This window comes from Schistocerca cancellata, chromosome 10, assembly GCF_023864275.1.
Source record: "Schistocerca cancellata isolate TAMUIC-IGC-003103 chromosome 10, iqSchCanc2.1, whole genome shotgun sequence".
NCBI lineage: Eukaryota > Metazoa > Arthropoda > Insecta > Orthoptera > Acrididae > Schistocerca > Schistocerca cancellata.
This window is the reverse complement of record NC_064635.1, coordinates 100,909,516-100,930,063: the sequence shown is the minus strand read 5'-3', so window position 1 is coordinate 100,930,063 and position 20,548 is coordinate 100,909,516. Positions and strand designations below refer to the sequence as shown.

Genomic DNA, 20,548 nt, shown 5'->3' with positions numbered 1-20,548 from the left:
CACCTAGTACAACATAGGCATAAATTCCAGACTGGCTCCACACTGGAATCACTATCAGACAGCATCTGAAGAAGGCTGCGAGTCATGCAATTGAAATATCATGCAGGGAAGACACAAGTAACAGGCAGAAACCCAATTAATCAACAGTTCAGTCAGAAATTGATAAGACTTCAAAGTAGAGCAAAGACTGGCAACTTGCTTTAAATGTTCATAAATGTAAAATTGTATCCTTCACAAAACTTAAAAATTGCTGTACCTATGACTACAATATCAACAATTCACAATTGGAAGTAGTCAACTCGTATGAATATGGGTAACAATTTGTAGAGTTTGAAATGAAACAAACAGGTTCACTAACAAGTAAAGCAGATGTCACTTTGGTCCATGTAGAATAATAGGGAAATGAAATCAGTCTACAACAGAAACTGCTTACAAATCACTTGTGTGACCAGTTCTAGAATAGTACTCGAGTTTGTGGGACCCATACCAGATAGGACTAACAGGGGATGTTTAACGTATACAGAGAAGGGCAGCACAAAAGGTCACAGGTATGTTTGACCCTTGAGAGAGTGTCGCAGGGATGTAGAGGAAACTGAACTGGTAATCTCTTTTAGATAGGCACAAACTCTCCCCAGAAGGAATCAATGAATATAATATTACACAACTACCTACATTCTGCTCCTAGAGAGATAAAGGGGATATGATTTGACTGATTAAAGTGTGCACAGAGCTGTTAAAAGCAATCAATCTTATCACACACTATATATGAATGGAGCTAGGAGATTCCTACTCCTTCCACACTATTCAACTGATGTTGCTACCTAATACTTCACACAAAGTATTTGGTTTCCACACATTAACAACCATTTTTCTTATTTTCCAATTTAAATGCCCCTAACCACTATAAATTAAAGTTCTCACTTACTGTGTGTCCCTGGTAAACTACTTCACACTTTTTATCCTGCAAATTCTCTCTGAATAGTGTAACTGAGTCAGCATTTACCATTATGTGAAATTATGCTTTTCCTTCATTAGACCTGGTTGGTAGCAGTGTATTATTGCTGCAATTTGACAATAATGTTACTGAGGGGTTAAACCAAAGCTGTACATAAGTAACTACAATGACTGAAGAAAAAAATTGCAAGACCAAGGAGGAATTACGTGACACCCTAAAGTTGGTAGACGTGTTTCTACACCTGAAAGATGATGTCTATTCAAATTTCATGCCAATCTTATAGGAATAGCTAGTAGTGCCACCGTGAGGATGCAAATCAGGTTTCCTTTAAATACACACTGTGATGGTTGTGAGAGAGAGGTTTGGATGTGGTGAGTTGATGTTAGCCAAGAGAGCCTTTATGACAAGAAAGGTCATATAATTTGGCTACGAGAGCTGAATCTTCCTTCTGCATTATTGCAGAGAGACTTGGAAGAAATGTAGCCAATGTGCACGATTGCAGTGGTGGTCAAAAGAAGTACAGTTACAGGAAGACTGGGCTCTGGACGGACATGTACCGAGATAGAAGACCACTGTGTTTGGCATACGGTTCTGGTGCATCACAGCTAGAGCAGTTGTTGGCACCACTATGACACAACGAACTGTTACAAATCTGAAACTTCCTGGCAGATTAAAACTGTGTGCCGGACCGAGATTAGAACTCGGGACCTTTGCCTTTCGCGGGGCAAGGACGGGGCGCGAGTCGTGCTTGGGTAGCTCAGTTGGTAGAGCACTTGCCCGCGAAAGGCAAAGGTCCCGAGTTCGAGTCTCGGTCCGGCACACAGTTTTAATCTGCCAGGAAGTTTCGTATCAGCGCACACTCCGCTGTAGAGTGAAAATATCATTTTTGTTACAAATCTGTTACTTCCAGGACAGTCTGAGAGTGCATTCCACTGGCCCCCAAACCGCTGCCACCTGCTACTTCAGTGGCATCAAGTGAGAGCTGATTGGAAGGCAGGGTGAAGGTCTGTTGCATTTTGTGATGAAAGCTTGTTCTGCCTCGGTGCCCGTGCTCGTCCAGACACCGCTTTTGTAACCCAACGTGCTATACAGAGTGTCAGCATGTTACCTTGGCCTGCTTGATGACCAGATCTGTCTCCAATCGAGCACATGCGGGACATCATTGGACGACAACCTCAACGCCGTCCACAAACAGCATCAACCATACCTGTATCGACCAACCACGTGCAACAGGCATGAAACTCCATCCCACAAACTGACATCCAGCACATGTACAACACAATGAATGCACCTTTTTCATGCTTGCATTCAACATTCTGGCAATTAAACAAGTTATTAATGTACCACCATTTCACATTTGTGATGGCTTATCCTGCACTTACATTAGTCTGTGATCTTGCAATGTTAGTCACTTAAATATGTTTGTTACCTTGACAAATGTATTCTTGAAATTTCATTAGTCTACATAATTAGTTTTTGGTATTGCAATTTTTTCCTTCACTGTATGTGCTCTAATCAAACAATGGAAAAGGCAGGATGGAACATAACACTGTTACACTGTATGTGCTCTCAATCACAACTATCAAGAGGTGACATCCACATTCAAATTTTCACACACAATCACTTTACAATTATTTCTACTAAATCTTACTAGTACTCACTAATCGCTTCATGAAGTATTAATCATTTCCTAATGGATTCTATGTATATTGCTATCTTGTGTCTGCCCATGACCATTTCTGAAATACAGCACTCAAACAGTTGGTCAATTCAGTATTCACCGAGGTCTATGGCCTGGTACTTTATTGCATTTTTTATGTATGTAGCCACTCCCCTTTCTCGTATTACAATTATATAATGTGACATCTTGCCTGTATCCCTCTAGGTGCACCTCTTCAACTTCTGTGACTTCCAGATGTTCTGCTACGGATTGCACATCTGAAAAATGAATTTAGATTTTTCTTTGTCCAGTGTTGATAAGAGAAGCTCATTTTTGTTACTGAATAAGCTTCTTACATCTAGATGGTATAGTCCAGATGTATGATTATTAGTTGTTCTGAGCTAGGTATTAAGTTCTGTTTCTCCATTTATTATTGCAACTTTATCTATAGTTATTCAACTACTCTGATTTTCAGAAACATTTACCCCTAAAAAGGTGTATGTATTGTGTCAGAACGGTTTCTTCATTTCACAATGCCATTTAAGCAAACTCACTAGATTCACTTCATAGTACAATAAATTTCTTAGTCAGAATTTTATTTATAAAAATAAGTACTCAGTGAATTATAGATGAAACAACTCATTTTATTATCAAGTAGCCTTGCCTCAAATAGTTCCACTTAACCTGCGGAAAAGTGAGGGTCATTGTAGAGGTAAAGAAGGTTTGTGCCACCACACATTTTCATTAAAGTTAATGAAAGAAAACACCTTTTCACAACATATTTTGATACCTTAGCTATTTTTCTACATAGTCTGTGTTCAAATTTAAACATTGGTCATAGAAATCCATAAGCTTTCCAGTGCCTTCTGCATACTCTCACTGCCACTAAGTTGTTGAACCAGTCACTAATGGCCCCTTATTTCATTGTCATTTCCATAGTACTTTACTCCCTAGAAAAATCCTTCGATTTGGGAAAAGATTGTCATCACCTGGCAGCCAAGTCTGGGCTATAAGGCAGATTTTCAAAAATTTCCCATCTAAACTGCCAATGAAAATCCTTCAGAACCCAGGCAAACATAATCATTTAGGAATAACAATGCCGCTGGACAACAATCGACATCATTTGTTTTGAATGGCACGACAGTCTTCGACATGTTTGACAGTAGGCCACTGCATTTATGGTCTCTCCTCTATGGATAAAATCAACTGAGCAGGATGCCCTCTATATTCCAAAACATTGATGCCATAACCCTTCCATTCCTCAGAATTTGTTCAGTTTGTTTTGGTTTTGTCGAGGATCTTAAGTGATGCCAGCCCATTGGCTGGTACTTTGTTTCTGGACATTTACGTGAAAAGCTGATCTCAGCATCAGTAACAAAGTGGTTCAAAAATTCTTCACTGTCCATATTGTACTGAGAGAGAGAGAGAGAGAGAGAGAGAGAGAGAGAGAGAGAGAGAGAGAGAAAAGTCAGTGCAGCTCCCATTTGTCGTTCATTTTCAAGTTCGTTAGCCATAAGTTGAGGAACAAACCTGGCACGCACATGTATTCATTCATCTGCCATTACAAATGGTGCACTATTTTAAAACTGAAGCTTCGTTCATCACATTCTCATCTACTCTGATTATCCGCCTGTAATTTTCAACTGGGCAGACTATTTCTGCATCCAGAAACCATAGCACACTACAAATTGTACACAAACCATACCACACTACAAATTGTACATTCTGCGAGATTGTCATAGAATAACACATTTTAAAATTTTACAAATAAACAGTAAATGACATTTCCCTCTCACTGTTAGTGTCATAATGGCACTAACAATCGTGAAGATCTCCAACACTGTATTGGGGGTGGGGCAGAAAATTGTGCAGCTCATTTCAAAATGTTCTTTACTTTTAGAATGACCTTCCCAGATATCAGGAAAGTAATAAAGAGTAACTCACCTGCCATCAGCGAGATGTCATCTCCCTCTCTGTCACTGCACAAGTTGCGCAGAGTCGACACAGTGCCACGTCACTGACGTTCACGGTCAGGTTTCGACTCAGGTTGAACGGGTCGAGAACCACCATCGCTGCAGATTTCGTAGGCACAATGCGCGGCACCGACTGGCGGGGCAAAAACGCTCCATCCAGCGGAGATGCCGCCATCTTCTGCCAGTCGATCCGCTGGAAGCACTGCAGGAAGCCCAGCAGCAGTTCACGGACAGATCGCCTGTCGTGGGGATCTGTGATGCGAAACTGTTCACTGTTGTTGCAAAATGCGGTTTCCCAACCTGGAAATCAAAAGCACCTTCCTGTGTTGCATTCATCTTTTAAGTAGGCATGACAGATATCTCTGTCTGCACTCTGTTAATTCACAGTGTGTTGGATGGATACATACGTCTGGCACATTCTGTGGCTAATAGCAAGTGGGAATACCGAGTTATCGGTCAGCCATTTAAACTGCGGTATTAGTTGAGCTTCGTCCACAAAATGGCAGCTCTTCAAGCATCACAGCATATTCTGGGCTACCTATAACATTTTCCACTTCAGCATGCATTAACAGTACGCGTTCCACGAAGCGGCCACAAAAGTGTACCTTTTCCATCTGCATTTACCGCTGCGTTAGTGAGTAATCCTAGAAGCCTTATCAGATTCAGAGACAGAGCAGCTGCTTTTAGAAAGTGACAAAATTTCACAGACAGTTCTGAAAGTTTCCAAGATAGAGATGTTGCAGCTAGTGAAAGTGACTTCAGTTCAGAAAAATCTAGCTAGTGCAGTGACTGATTCGGAAATACCGACAACAAAGCTCTACTGTAGCTCACAGCGCCTAGCCAATTTCTGTACAGGAAGCATGGTGGTGAACAACGTAGAATGAGCTTCACGACTAGTCTCGGCAAACAGTTGCCCGTACTTTCACCACGAGGGCACGAGTAGGACGCTCACCTCGAACACCAAAAGTGACGTGTCTTAAAGCCAGGCATTTTCCAGATCTTCTGCCACCCACAATGAAGAAATGACCGATAAGGTGTGTGTTGTGCACACAGAAAGGCCTTCGGAAAGAGATTTCATACTGGTGCGCAGAACTCCAAGTATCCTTGTGTGTAGCACCTTACTTTAAAATGTTTTGCATTGAAAACAACTTTTAATATCATGAAAATAAATTTTAGTTAACTTCTGCAATATATTTTATTTATTCCCATCCAATATCAATTTAAATTAAAAATGAAGGAAAATTTATGTGAGGAAGAGGTGTGCTCACAAACTATCCACTTAACAGGTTAATTTCCCCTCAATAGCTGTGTCGGTGGATAGAATTACTAAACTGAACTCCATCTGAACAGGCCTTCGGAAGGCACCGTGGTACTGACCAACCGCCTTGTCATCCTTGGCCTATGGGCATCAGTGGATGTGGATGTGGATGTGGATGTGGAGATGGAAAAGCACGTGGTCAGCACAATGCTCTTCCAGCCGTTGTCAGATTATGAGGCTGGAGTTGCTTCTTCTCAAACAAGTAGCTCCTCGGAATGAGATTTTCACTCTGCAGCGGGGTGTGCGCTGATATGAAACTTCCTGGCAGATTAAAACTGTGTGCTGGACCGAGACTCAAACTCGGGACCTTTGCCTTTCGCAGGCAAGTGCTCAACCATGTGAGCTATCCAAGCACGACTCACACCCCGCCCTCACAGCTGCACTTCCGTCAGTACCTCGTCTCTTACCTTCCAAACGTCACAGAAGCTCTCCTGCAAACCTTGCAGAACTAGCACTCCTGGATAAAAGGATATTGAGGAGACACGGTTTAGCCACAGCTTTGGCGATGTTTCCAGAATGCTCGGATAACTCAGACGATCAAAGCACTTGCCCGCGAAAGGCAAAGGTCGTGAGTTCGAGTCTCGGTCTGGCACACAGTTTTAATCTGGCAGGAAGTTTCAAGTAGCTCTTCAGTTTGCCTCATAAGGGCTGAGAGGAGCCTGCTTTCCAACAGCACTTAGCAGACCAGACAGTGATAGCCGAGCCTGACAGCATTTCACTTCCGTGATATGGTGGGAATTGGTGTACCACTGTGGCAAGGCCATTGCTAGATTAAATTGCAGGCCGACTATAATTCAAGTTCCAGTTTCAAAATGCTGTAAGAAAGAACTGCTGAGAATGATGTCAAATTTGAATATCATATTACAAAGAAGGGGGGGGGGACGTAATTGGGGGGGGAGGGGGGGGGATATAACGAAAATTTTCCCACGAGATGGTGCTGTAAGCATTGCAACATAAATAGGTTTGGCTAAAAATGACAGATGAATTGCAATATGGTGGCTATGATTGAGTTGCACATTACAGTGTCCATGCTTTTCAATGTGCATGACTGTACAAGTTAGGCAGTCAATAGTTGTGGCACAGTTAGTTTAACCCATCCACCATGCAAAGATTGTATCATATTAGATGGGAAATATTGGCTTTTAATTGTCTTTAGGCCAAAAACCACATAAAAAGTAAAATGCCATCCATTTCTAATAGTCCTCAGGCCAAAAACCACATAAGCCCAATATGACATCTGTTTCTTGTTGTGAGACAGGCGCAAGACATGTTCAATATGCTGACCACGGTTTTTTGCCCCAAGCTGAAATCAAGACAGCACATTCCGTGGCAGATCACAGTGTCTCAGGGGATCCGTTCGGAATGTGTTGCGCAGTGTGTGCCTTCAGTTCAGCTATGTTTGTAATCAGAGCACTGAACATAGAATCTTTCTGATAACCCGACAGCCAGAAGTCACCCAGATTAAGATTAGATTATATGGGTAGGCAGACTGTAGGGAAATGACAGCTGATCATTCTAGCATTTCCAAAATGCATCTGCAGCAGTCACTTCACTGGCTGTGCAATGTGCAGAGGAACAGTATCTTCCATAAAAATGCTTCTTCACACACATATCCAAACTGTTGAAGTGTTGGAATGGCATTGCTGTGCAGAAAACTCATCGCATTTACCACTGACAATACAGATAACATGACCCACAGGGCTCGCTCCTCGAAAAAATACAGCCCTATGATGAACAATGCTGTCAAACCACACCACACAAGTTTCCTTTGGAGAATGAAGTGGTACTGGTTTATGTGTGAGCAGATTTTCTGTTGTAAATAGTCTTCACGTGTTTACCGCCGGATCACGTTGTGCAAATTCCACAATGTGATTCGGCAGCAAACCCGTGAAGACTATTTACAACACATCTGCCGGGAAAGCTTGAAGAGTCACATCAGATTTTCTGTTGCCCATATTCCGCAATTGTGTGTCTTGACACGATCTTGAAGGTGGAAATGGGCTTCATCTATCCACACAATGTTCCATGACCATTCATTGCCCATGTACCAGCTGTCCACCAGGACAAATGGCCACCACCAAATTGTTGCCAAGAAGAAACAGCTGCAACAAGCAGTTGAGCACAGCATGCTAAGATTTCAGTGGCTGCTTCACGACCTGGGCCATCTGGATTCTTCTCTCCACCACCACCACCACCACCACCACCACCACCACCTTTTCTGAACTATGCAGACAGGAGATATCCTTGGAACACATCCTTCACACGTGGAACCATCCTGCCTTGATCACCATTAACTGACTGTCCCCACACACCCTCCACCCTACGGATATCCTCCACTCTGTCCTAACATCCCCCCCCCCCCTCTCCCTATACCAAGACGTCCTTTGTATTATTGTATTGTAAGACGCCACGTATACTGTTTGTATACGTATGCGTATATGTTGTCATTGTTGTCTCTTCTTTCCCTCGTTGATATCAGAGCATGAGAAATGTTTATGTTAGTGTTTACCTATTTGTTGTCGACAACACACAACTACACGGCCACGGTATCACCTGATTCTGGAATAGCTAACTTAATATAGTATAAAGATAGTGGGTTTCGATGCTGCGTTATTTGAGTGTGATATTATTCTCCACTTAACCTTTGAGACTAACTACCAGCTACTGTGTATCAGGCCCAAAACTGTACTTTTAATGAGAGCACTTCTGGTCAGTCTGTCACAATATACATAATACGTAAGGCTCTACACCACTATAAGAAAATACCACTGTTCATGAAATAAGAAAATATACGGATAAACTTCTCTATATTTTTCCTTTTTATTTAATCAAATGCTTTCAAATGTTTATTTCGTGCCCACAAATCATCCACACCTCGATGTAAAGTGTAAATGTTTGCATTAAAAATAGTACACTGTTTCTACTGATAACCCCATATGAGCTATTGAGTTGCTAGGCTACTTCGAACAACAGGATTTATATTGGATTTTGAAAATGATCTTTCTATCCAAACTTACGTCCTCCACAATGGCTCATCAAATATTCTACCCTTCTGCGATAATTAAGAATTCGCGTAAATTGTATTTTTGCGAGTTTAAAGCAAACTGTCTGTGGCGCGAAAGCAGTCTCAATACCACGACACACTCGCAATGCTTACTAGCCTGTCACAAAACTGACCTGCATACATCTACAACCAATTTCAAGGTCATAATTCGCCCTACACGACTGTGTGCACTTGAACTTTGTCCAATCAATTATTTCTGGAATCGTAATCACTGATCCCGACACTGACCATCCATAAACGCACAATTAACACACTTTTTTTCTTTCTAAGAGTAAACGAATGACGTTACGTCATCTACATAGTTATTAAAATATTATTCCAAATGATCTCAAACATTTATCGTCATTATATTTTAACGATAATCAGAAAAAATATGATTATCGGAAAGTAACACATAACAGGTCGCAAATCACACGTTACCAAATGACAGCTTTGTATAGCGTCGGGACTTAATCGTGCAAAGCTATATAAAGAAATCCCCCAAATCTCAATTTTTCCATACCAACTGACAGATACAAATAAGATGTTCAGGACCTCGTAGGTCAATCCCGACCTGTAATGTTATATCCCCTCTCCCCAATTCACCTCTCAGCGACACCTTCATTGTGTACTGCTCCTCATTAGCTCCAACACACGTGCAACACGTGCCTAACCCGTGCGTCTGCCAGCCCTTCCTCCCACATTCAAAGCCAGTAAACCACCGGCCTCCCTCTAAGCCACTACATACCCACCCCAATCCTCCTGCTTGCCTCCCGCCTCTCCCTCCATCTACCCAGTCCACCCAACAACACGCACCGCACCCTAGTCCACAAGCACAACATAGCACAAGCACAACATAGCCACACATATGTGTATTTTGTTAGTTGTGAAGATGGATGCATGCAAAGCCCGGCAACATCCTGTCTTGCTTACATGCTTAACAACAACTCACCACTTCAACTATACAGTGTAATATATCACACCTCCCCCAGCTGTATCATTGATAAGGATAGAAGCTGAAGTAATTTTGTGCCAAGGTTGGGACTAACATGGGTCTCCTGCTTACTAGGCAGATATGCCCTCCACTACTACACCTGGCACTGCAGCTAACACAGCTGTACAGACTACCCCCTCCCCCCACCCTCCCCCTACACCTCAGCACTACTCGATCCCCTCCCCTCTTAAATCGTCAGTATTGTCGAGGCTCTCCAATAATGGAATTGCACCCCACAATTGTACATAATTTAAGAATGGGAAAATCAAGATGGGCTGAAGTGTGAATTGAAGTTTGTGTTAGAGAGGGCACTGGACTAGGGTAATCCTTGCTGCTGTGCTATTCACAATACCAGGGTGATGTAGTGGACAGCACATCTGCCTAGTAAGCAGGAAAGAAAGATTCAAGTCCCTGGCTTGGTAGAAACTTTAATTCATTACTTCAGCTTCTATCCTTACTGAAAAATAAAGCTGAGACTCAACATGCCTCTAGGAAAATTTAATTCCATCAGATCAATAGATCCCCCAGCTGGACCGTGACACTCTTTGAATAAAAGCAACCCTAGTTACTGATATGTATTTTAATTGAGTCCGTGACCAGGAACCTTACTGTTTTATTGAACTGACCTCACACAAACACTACTGCAAGAATAGGGGAAGTGCGTACATCACTAACCTGCAACCTTGATGCTGTAGTCCGCAGCTTCCTTCATATCCTTTATGGGAGGCAGGATGGGAGGCTTCACCGTCTGTAGGAAGGTGAAGGTGACCATAGCAAGAGCATGGGATGTCAGCTCCGGTCTCGGCGAGTTCCTGGCTACCGGCGTCAAGTCTATGCTGTAAACCCAGCGCTTCAGGAACAACAGGAGGGGCCGAATGCGGCTGTCCAGGGACAACACAAATCTGGGAACAGAAATGAAAGCTAGACTATATCAGAAGACACAGCCATCACTACTGACAAAAGTTGAAAAAGTGAAACAAAAAGTAAAGTCCTCACTACCATAGCTCACTAACAGGAAGTCCTCGGGGAAAAGGAAATTTGCAGGCAAAACATCGTCTCTTGACCACATACCATATACTTAATTTTAGTTTCATATAAACAACACTAATAATACTAATGTAAATTACCTACAGAAGAATGGAACAAGCAGTATAATGCAAGTTGGGGAAGATCAGTTTATGTTCCAGAGAAATGTTGGCACATGTGAGGCAATACTAACTCTATGACTTAAGTATCTTAGAATACAGAATGACAAAAGGCAAACCCACATATGTAGATAATGTTAACTGGAATGCCTCTAAAAAAATTCTGAAGTTATAAAGGATAAAAAGCAGGGAGTGAAAGGTTATTTACAACTTGTATATAACTAATTGAAGACATGAAGTCTGTAATGAGTCCGCAATCATTTTTGGCACTTTATTTTCACAAGACCGTCTTAATCACACAGACATCTTACACTTTATTACCGGTTTCGGCATACTGCCATCCTCAGATCTGTTATCAAGATAAATATTGTGTAAGCGACAGGTTCAATAAGTTAACGCTGAATCCAATAAGTCTTAGTGATGTTGTTGTTGTTGTGGTCTTCAGTCCTGAGACTGGTTTGATGCAGCTCTCCATGCTAATCTATCCTGTGCAAGCTCCTTCATCTTCCAGTACCTACTGCAACCTACATCCTTCTGAATCTGCTTAGTGTATTCATCTCCTGGTCTTCCTCTACGATTTTTACCCTCCACGCTGCCCTCCAATGCTAAATTTGTGATCCCTTGATGCCTCAGGACATGGCCTACCAACCGATCCGTTCTTCTAGTCAAGTTGTGCCACAAACTTCTCTTCTTCCCAATCCTATTCAATACCTCCTCATTAGTTATGTGATCTACCCACCTAATCTTGAACATTCTTCCATAGCACCACATTTCGAAAGCTTCTATTCTCTTCTTGTCCAAACTATTTATTGTCCACGTTTCACTTCCATACATGGCTGCACTCCATACAAATACTTTCAGAAACGACTTCCTGACACTTAAATCTATACTCGATGTTAACAAATTTCTCTTCTTCAGAAACGCTTTCCTTGCCATTGCCAGTCCACAATTTATATCCTCTCTACTTACTCCCTTCCCAACCACTGCTTCCCTTCATGCCCCTCGACTCTTACACCTGCCATTTGGTTTCTGTACAAATTGTAAATAGCATTTCGCTCCATGTATTTTACTCCTGCCACCTTTAGAATTTGAAAGGGAGTATTCCAGTCAACATTGTCAAAAGCTTTCTCTAAGTCTACAAATGCTAGAAACATAGATTTGCCTTTCCTTAATCTTTCTTCTAAGATTAGTCTTAAGGTCAATATTGCCTCACGTGTTCCAACATTTCTATCGAATCCAAACTGACCTTCCCCGAGGTCGGCTTCTATCAGTTTTTCCATTCGCCTGTAAATAATTCGTGTTAGTATTTTGCAGCTGTGACTTATTAAACTGATAGTTCGGTAATTTTCACATCTGTCAACACCTGCTTTCTTTAGAATTGGAATTATTTTATTCTTCTTGAAGTCTGAGGGTATTTTGCCTGTCTCGTACATATTGCTCACCAGATGGTAGAGTTTTGTCAGGAATGGCTCTCCCAAGGCCGTCAGTAGTTCTAATGGAATGTTGTCTACCCCCGGGGCCTTGTTTCGACTCAGGTCTTTCAGTGCTCTATCAAACTCTTCACGCAGTATCGTATCTCCCATTTCATCTTCATCTACATCCTCTTCCATTTCCATAATATTGTCCTGAAGTACATCGCCCTTGTATAGACCCTCTATATACTCCTTCCACCTTTCTGCTTTCCCCTCTTTGCTTAGAACTGGGTTTCCATCTGAGCTCTTTTCTCCAAAGGTCTCTTTAATTTTCCTGTAGGCAGTATCTATCTTACCCCTAGTGAGATAAGCCTCTACATCCTTACATTTGTCCTCTAGCCATGCCTGCTTACCCATTTTGCGCTTCCTGTCGATCTCATTTTTGAGACGTTTGTATTCCTTTTTGCCTGCTTCATTTACTGCATTTTTATATTTTCTCCTTTCATCAATTAAATTCAATATTTCTTCTGTCACCCAAGGATTTCTACCAGCCCTTGTCTTTTTACCTACTTGATCCTCTGCTACCTTCACTACTTCATCCCTCAGAGCTACTCATTTGTCTTCCACTGTATTTCTTTCCCCCATTCCTGTAATTGTTTCCTTATGCTCTCCCGGAAACTCTGTACAACCTCTGGTTTAGTCAGTTTATCCAGGTCCCATCTCCTTAAATTCCCACCTTTTTGCAGTTTCTTCAGTTTCAATCTACAGTTCATAACCAATAGATTGTGGTCAGAGTCCACATCTGCCCCTGGAAATGTCTTACAATTTAAAACCTGGTTCCTAAATCTCTGTCTTACCATTATATAATCTATCTGACATCTTTTAGTATCCCCAGGATTCTTCCATGTATACAACCTTCTTTTATGATTCTTGAACCAAGTGTTAGCTATTATTAAGTTTTACTCTGTGCAAAATTCTACCAAGCAGCTTCCTCTTTCATTTCTTAGTCCCAATCCATATTCACCTACTATGTTTCCTTCACTCCCTTTTCCTACTGTCGAATTCCAGTCACCCATGACTATTAAATTTTCATCTCCATTCACTACCTGAATAATTTCTTTTATCTCATCACACATTTCTCCAATTTCTTCATCATCTGCAGAGCTAGTTGGCATATAAACTTGTGCTACTGTAGTAGGCATGGGCTTCGTGTCTATCTTGGCCACAATAATGCATTCACTATGCTGATTGTAGTAGCTTATCAGCACTCCTATTTTTTTATTCATTATTAAACCTACTCCTGCATTACCCCTATTTGATTTTGTAGTTATAACCCTGTATTCACCTGACCAGAAGTCAGGTTCTTCCTGCCACCAAACTTCATTAATTCCCACTATATCTAACTTTAACCTATCCAATTCCCTTTTTAAATTTTCTAACCTACCTGCCCGATTAATGGATCTGACATTCCACGCTCCGATCCGTAGAACGCCAGTTTTCTTTCTCCTGATAACGACGTCATCTTGAGTAGTCCCCACCCGGAGATCCAAATGGGGGACTATTTTACCTCCAGAATATTTTACCCAAGAGGACGCCATCATCATTTAACCATACAGTCAAGCTGCATGCCCTCGGGAAAAATTACGGCTGTAGTTTCCCCTTGCTTTCAGCTGCTTGCAGTACCACAACAGCAAGGCCATTTTGGTTAATGTTACAAGGTCAGATCAGTCAATCATCCAGACTGTTGCCCCTGCAACTACTGAAAAGGCTGCTGCCCCTCTTCAGGAACCACACGTTTGTCTGGCCTCTCAACAGATACCCCTCCGCTGTGGTTGCACCTACGGTACGGCTATCTGTATCGTTGAGGCACGCAAGCCTCCCCACCATCGGCAAGGTCCATGGAGGGGTCTTAGTGATACATAAATATAAACATTTATAAAATGTTTATAGCCATTTATGGGAGCCGTACATATGATTAAAATATTCTGATGTAAATCATCGTCAAGTTAAACATGTGAGTACATGGTACGTGCTGGTAATAATCAGATTGTGTCTGGTATTTATACAGGAGACTAATACCAGCAGACGGAACTTTAGCTAGAGCACTTATTAAACCAGTGTCACAAATGTGATGATTAAATTTGTGGCATGTACAGTCATTAGTTAAAATTTATTTTAACTACTACCCATAGCAAAATGAGCATCTGACAATAAAACTTAACTGATGTGAAATTGGATTCATACTTAAAATACCACAAAAAGTACAAATACTAATATAATACAGCCACAATCTTGACTAGGTAAAACATAAAACCCGTATAAGCTGATATAAAATGTGTAACAATAAAATAAAATACCTAATTTTTTTTTTACTTGTAACATATAGTTACTATTTTATTAATTGTGTTACAATTGTGTTTAAGGTAACTGATCTTTCAGGTTGGAAAATATTTTAGATGTTTTATTTTATTATTACACTGTTTATATTCGCTTATGCAGGTTGTATGTTATACCTAGTCAAGCTAGTGGCTGTATTATATTAGTATTTATGCTTTTTATGGTATTTTAAGTATGAATGTTTAAAAAAATTAACTAATGACTGTGCATGCCACAATTTAATCATCACATTGGCAACACTGGTATAATATGTGCTCTAGCTAAAGTGCCCTCGGCTGGCATTAGTCTCTTGTATAAATACCAGATGCTATCTGATTATTACCAGCACATACCATGTACTCACATGTTTAACTTGACGATGATTTACATCAGAATATTTTAATCATGTGTACGGCTGCCATAAGTGGCTATAAACATTTTATAATCTTTTAAATTTATATATCACTGAGACTTTTTATATTTAGTGTTTACTTATTGAAACTGTCGCTTACACAATATTTATCTTTGTAACAGATCTGAGGATGACACTATGCCAAAACTGGTAATAAAGTGTACGAAATCTGATCAAGATCTGCGTGAAAATAAACTTGTATATAAGCCAGACGGCAGTTATAAGATGCAAAGGACATGAGAGGTAGGCAAGAGTTGAATAGGGAGGGAGAAATTTTAGCGGCCTACCTGCCCTCTACCCTTTCCCCCCATCCCCTGTGTTATTCAATTTGTACATGCAACATTCTGTGAGCAACTGATTGTGAAAGTTCATATGTGGCATGAAAATCCATGACTCAGACATTCCCAATATTTCAGCAGATGTTTGGGTCCAAGAGCCTCTGAAAATTTCAAGTTCTGAGACAAGATGTTCCAGGAGGCTTTCAACAGACAGGAATACTAAGAACTGTACTGCTCAAAAAGGAGTATATAGAACTATTTTTATTTACAATTCTCTTGTGGCTTTTGTGACAGTTTGAAATGTACACAGCAAAAAAAAAAAAAAAAAAACCATTACTTTAACACAGTTTTCCATTTTAAATGACACCATAATCATATTACTACCACATTTTGCACTGCGATTTAAAAGCAACCCACAATTTGCTCTTCTTGGGGCAAAAGGACTTCAGTCTAGAAAACGCAGAAAATGATATGACACACTTACAGAAAGCAGTGACTTTAGTAATGCCTGGCATTTTCAGGGTGGGAGAAAGTGATCTTACATAATTTCTTAAAATTTAAAAAGTTCTTTCTCAAAAATCTTAAGAGCGTGTGCGTGCGTGCATGATATATATTCATTAAAATATGATGACTAGATTAGTCGACAATACAACCATCCTCAGATCTGTTCACAGGCACAAAAAAAGGTCGCCTTAAGGAAAAGAAATTTATTTCACAGAAGATCTGTTCACAGGCACAAAAAAGTCACCTTAGGGAAAATAAATTTATTTCACAGAATAATCTTCAAGCTTAAAATGTTTGAAGAGAAACACAAATACAGATGTAATAATCTCCCATTCATGTTAAAAATGTCAGCAGATAATGTGCGGAATGAGTATGATTTTTTTATATATAAATATGACTGAACTACAAGCAACTATACAGCGTTACACCTGTAGGAATAAACAAATGCATAGTAAACAGTAACATAAAATCTGAAGTTAAAAGCTGTGATAATATTCAAAAGGAAGAACATACCATGGAGAATAGAATCAAAGTCAAATCTAAGACACAAAAAGGTCATCATTACACAATATAACTTGTCAACAGCAAAACAAAATATTTGTGTGTCTAGAAGAACTAACTTCATATTTATATTAAAAACAGAGATCCATGACTTACCAAACGGGAAAGTGCTGGTAGATAGGCACATTAAAAAACACACAAACACACACACAAAATTTCGAGCTTTCGCAACCCCCGGTTGCTTCGTCAGGAAAGAGGGAAGGAGAGGGAAAGATGAAAGGATGTGGGTTTTAAGGGAAAGGGTAAGGAGTCATTCCAATCCCGGGAGCGGAAAGACTTACCTTAGGGGGAAAAAAGGACAGGTATACACGCGCGCGCGCACACACACACACACACACACACACACACACACACACACACACACACACACACACACACACATCCATCCACAGATATACAGACACAAGCAGACATATTTAAAGACAAAGAGTTTGGGCAGAGATGTCAGTCCAACTTGAAATTAGCGGAGATTGAGGCCTGGTGGATAACGGGAAGAGAGGATATATTGAAGGGCAAGTTCCTATCTCCGGAGTTCTGACAGGTTGGTGTTAGTGGGAAGTATCCATATAACTTGGACGGTGTAACACTGTGCCAAGATGTGCTGGCCGTGCACCAAGGCATGTTTAGCCACAGGGTGATCCTCATTACCAACAAACACTGTCTGCCTGTGTCCATTTATGCGAATGGACAGTTTGTTGCTTGTCATTCCCACATAGAAAGCGTCACAGTGTAGGCAGGTCAGTTGGTAAATCACGTGGGTGCTTTCACACATGGCTCTGCCTTTGATCATGTACACCTTCCGGGTTACAGGACTGGAGTAGGTGGTGGTGGGAGGGTGCATGGGACAGGTTTTACACCGGTGGCGGTTACAAGGGTAGGAGCCAGAGGGTAGGGAAGGTGGTTTGGGGATTTCATAGGGATGAACCAAGAGGATACGAAGGTTAGGTGGACGGCAGAAAGACACTCTTGGTGGAGTGGGGAGGATTTCATGAAGGATGGATCTCATTTCGGGGCAGGATTTGAGGAAGTCGTATCCCTGCTGGAGAGCCACATTCAGAGTCTGATCCAGACATTCGTAGCCATAACTGAATGCTGCGTGCACTTGTGCATGTGAACTCAAAAGTTGACAGATGGTGTGCAAGCACAAGCAAATGTATACAGTTACATAGATCAACATATAAAAAAGAAGAACTTAAAACTATGTGTGGAAACAACAATGTAATAATTAAAAATACTTGAGAAGGAAATCCCAATTATACAGAAAACAGAGGCCAGAGTCCATATGAGTTACAAGAAAATTACAAGTAGAACACGAAACAGCAATGAGGCCCACTGCTGCAATGTAATAAAAGATTTAAAAATCATTATATTGGCAACATATCATATCACAACATTAAATTAAAATGTATGGCGAGAAGACCGCTGATGCAGATGGGGCGCCACCTCGTGATGAGAAGGCAACCTGACTTTTAGTCAAATGCGAAAGTGCAGCTAGATGGCAGAAAGCAGCACTAGAAGTGAACAGTCCTGGGGCCAAAATGTTGCAGTCTATTTTCATAATAATGAGCCAATAAATTCTATATCAGTTTGCCAAAAATACTAGAGAATTTTGTTTTGGCTGGCCACAAGTGCATGCAGCATTCACTTATGTTATGGCTATGAATGGGTAACAATCAAGCTAGTCCTACTGTCTATTGGACACAGAAACAGTTTATTTTGCTGTAAAAATGTTACGTGGTTTAACAATGACCTTTTTATGTCTTACATTTGAATATTATTTCATTACCCAGAGCATGTTCTTTCTCTTTAATACTGTCACAGATTTTAACATCAGATTTTATGTTTCATTGTTTACTATGTATTTGTTTGATTCATTTATTTTTACAGGCTTAGAACCAGTCTTATTTTTGTTGTGCTGTCAACCAAAATATTTCAATGATCTTGCCTTTGATACCAGTGCCAGTTACTGCACAATACGACCATTCCTGGTATATCCAATTTCTTTTTCAACTTGTGTCAATATGAGCATCATGTGTAAAATGTTTTACCTTCAGTGTAATACTGTAAAGTTGCACGTAGTTCATTTTGATATAATGTTTATATATTATGCTCATTCCGTGAGTTGTATGTTGGAATTTTTACCACAAGTGATAGGTTATCACATTTGTATGTGTGTGTTCCTTCAAAAACTCTAAGCTTAAAGATTATTCTGCCAAAAAGAAATTTTGCCTAATGTGACTTTATTTATGCTTGTTCACAGAACTGAGGAGGTTGCATTGACAACTGGAACTAGTCTAATCAATGTGTTTTAATTTGTGTACACATACGTGATCTATACAAATTAAAAATATTTTCAGAACAGATTTTTTTTTTAAATTTTAAGACAAGAAAAAGGGTATAAGACTGTTTTTGAATTACGCTACAGAATGAAGAACAAATTGTGCCAATTCAGAGTCAAGGGGTCAACTGAACCTAACACCCCAATTCACTTATATCTGTAGAACTCTGTCTCCTGTTTTGTGATAACACTAAATGAGCTTTCCTTCTTTGAACTTTTTCAATGGCCTATGTCAGTCCTATCTGATGCAGATCCCACACCTCACACTAATACTCCAGAAGAGGATTGACAATCGTGGTGTAAGCTGTCTCTCTTTTTCACCTAATAATGTTATGGTGAGGGTAAAAATTGTAGAGGGAGACCAAGAGATGAATACACTAAGCAGATTTAGAAGGATGTAGGATGCAGTAGGTACTGTGAAATGAAGAAGCTTGCACAGGATAGAGTAGCATGGAGAGCTGCATCAAACCAGCCTCAGGACTGAAGACCACAACAACAACAACAACAACAACGTTATGGTGTCCACATCATACATGTGCAAACAGGAAGAGAACAGAACATCGATAATGTTTCTTCTGGCTACTTTATTTTTGGAATGTAGATCATGGTGAGTGACTGATCTGTAACAAAGCTCAAGGTCTAGATTTGGTGAAAGGTGTGCGAGTACGAAAAGATTAGTAGTTGTGACAGACTGATCTGTAGTGTACAGGGTGTCTACGTGGACAAGAAAAAAATATTCCCGGATTTTTCCCGGATTTCCCGGTTAAAAACACAATTTCTCCCGGATGAAATTACGTATAAAGCGGGTGAAAATACATCCGTGTTAAGTATCAGTATACATTCCCTCGGAGCTGTAAAACCTATCAGTCCTTTGAATCGTAAAGGGCTTATACCGGCAGAGGACGTCCCAGCACTCTAGGAAACGAAATCCAGGAAAAACAATGCGTTTGGGAAGTTGTTTGATGCGAGACAATATACACAGAGTTTACTTTCGTATTGCGAAAGTATATAGCCAAATTCCACAAATTACAGCACGGAAGCTTCCGAAACTATAAAATAGAGATTGCGTGGAGCGATGCACTTTTGTCATCCAATCATAGCTCATGTCACGTGATCTCGCTAGCAAATGACAGCAGTTAGCGCACGAGGCCTACGAGAAAGACAGGCCGCGGCGCGTACGTTACGAAGATAGGCCGAGCTCGCTCAACTCAGCAAAGTGCGTTTCTACACCGGTTAACTCTTAAGTAGATGTGTATGTCCGAACGAGAATTCCATCATTCATTGGCATCCACTGTTATTAGTCCTACAATGATAGGAAGTCCGTAGGCCTACTAACAGGCTCTAATTTGGCAATTAAAATCGTGCCAAAATGATTAGCAGTTGCTTAGAAAAGTCGAAGTGTTCTGGCATGAAGACACTTGTGACATTGCTCAGTAACACATTATGCACATTTTTTTTGAAGGCCAGTTACACTTTTTACCATCGATTGCATAATTTTTTATCTATGAAAGAACAACATTAAATATGGAAACTAACTTGAATCTCGGTCTTTTTTTAGCGTATGTTACACGTTAAGTCA

At 40.6% G+C, this 20,548-nt stretch overlaps 1 protein-coding gene across 6 annotated transcripts in view; it reads right to left on the bottom strand.

The window, feature by feature from the left end:
• Positions 1-20,548, bottom strand: part of LOC126106449 (speckle targeted PIP5K1A-regulated poly(A) polymerase-like) — a 112,133-nt gene that overhangs the window by 28,577 nt on the left and 63,008 nt on the right. For 5 of the 6 annotated variants that reach the window (XM_049912736.1, XM_049912732.1, XM_049912731.1 and 2 more), the window contains exons 7-8: positions 10,619-10,845; positions 4,560-4,888 (exon numbers count right to left, since the gene is read on the bottom strand). In XM_049912736.1, coding sequence (XP_049768693.1) covers positions 4,566-4,888; positions 10,619-10,845 — 550 coding nt within the window. In that variant the 3' untranslated portion in view covers positions 4,560-4,565. Of the gene's footprint in view, positions 1-2,744; positions 2,894-4,559; positions 4,889-10,618; positions 10,846-20,548 lie in introns of those variants that run through there. The other variant, XM_049912733.1, reaches the window with a different exon arrangement.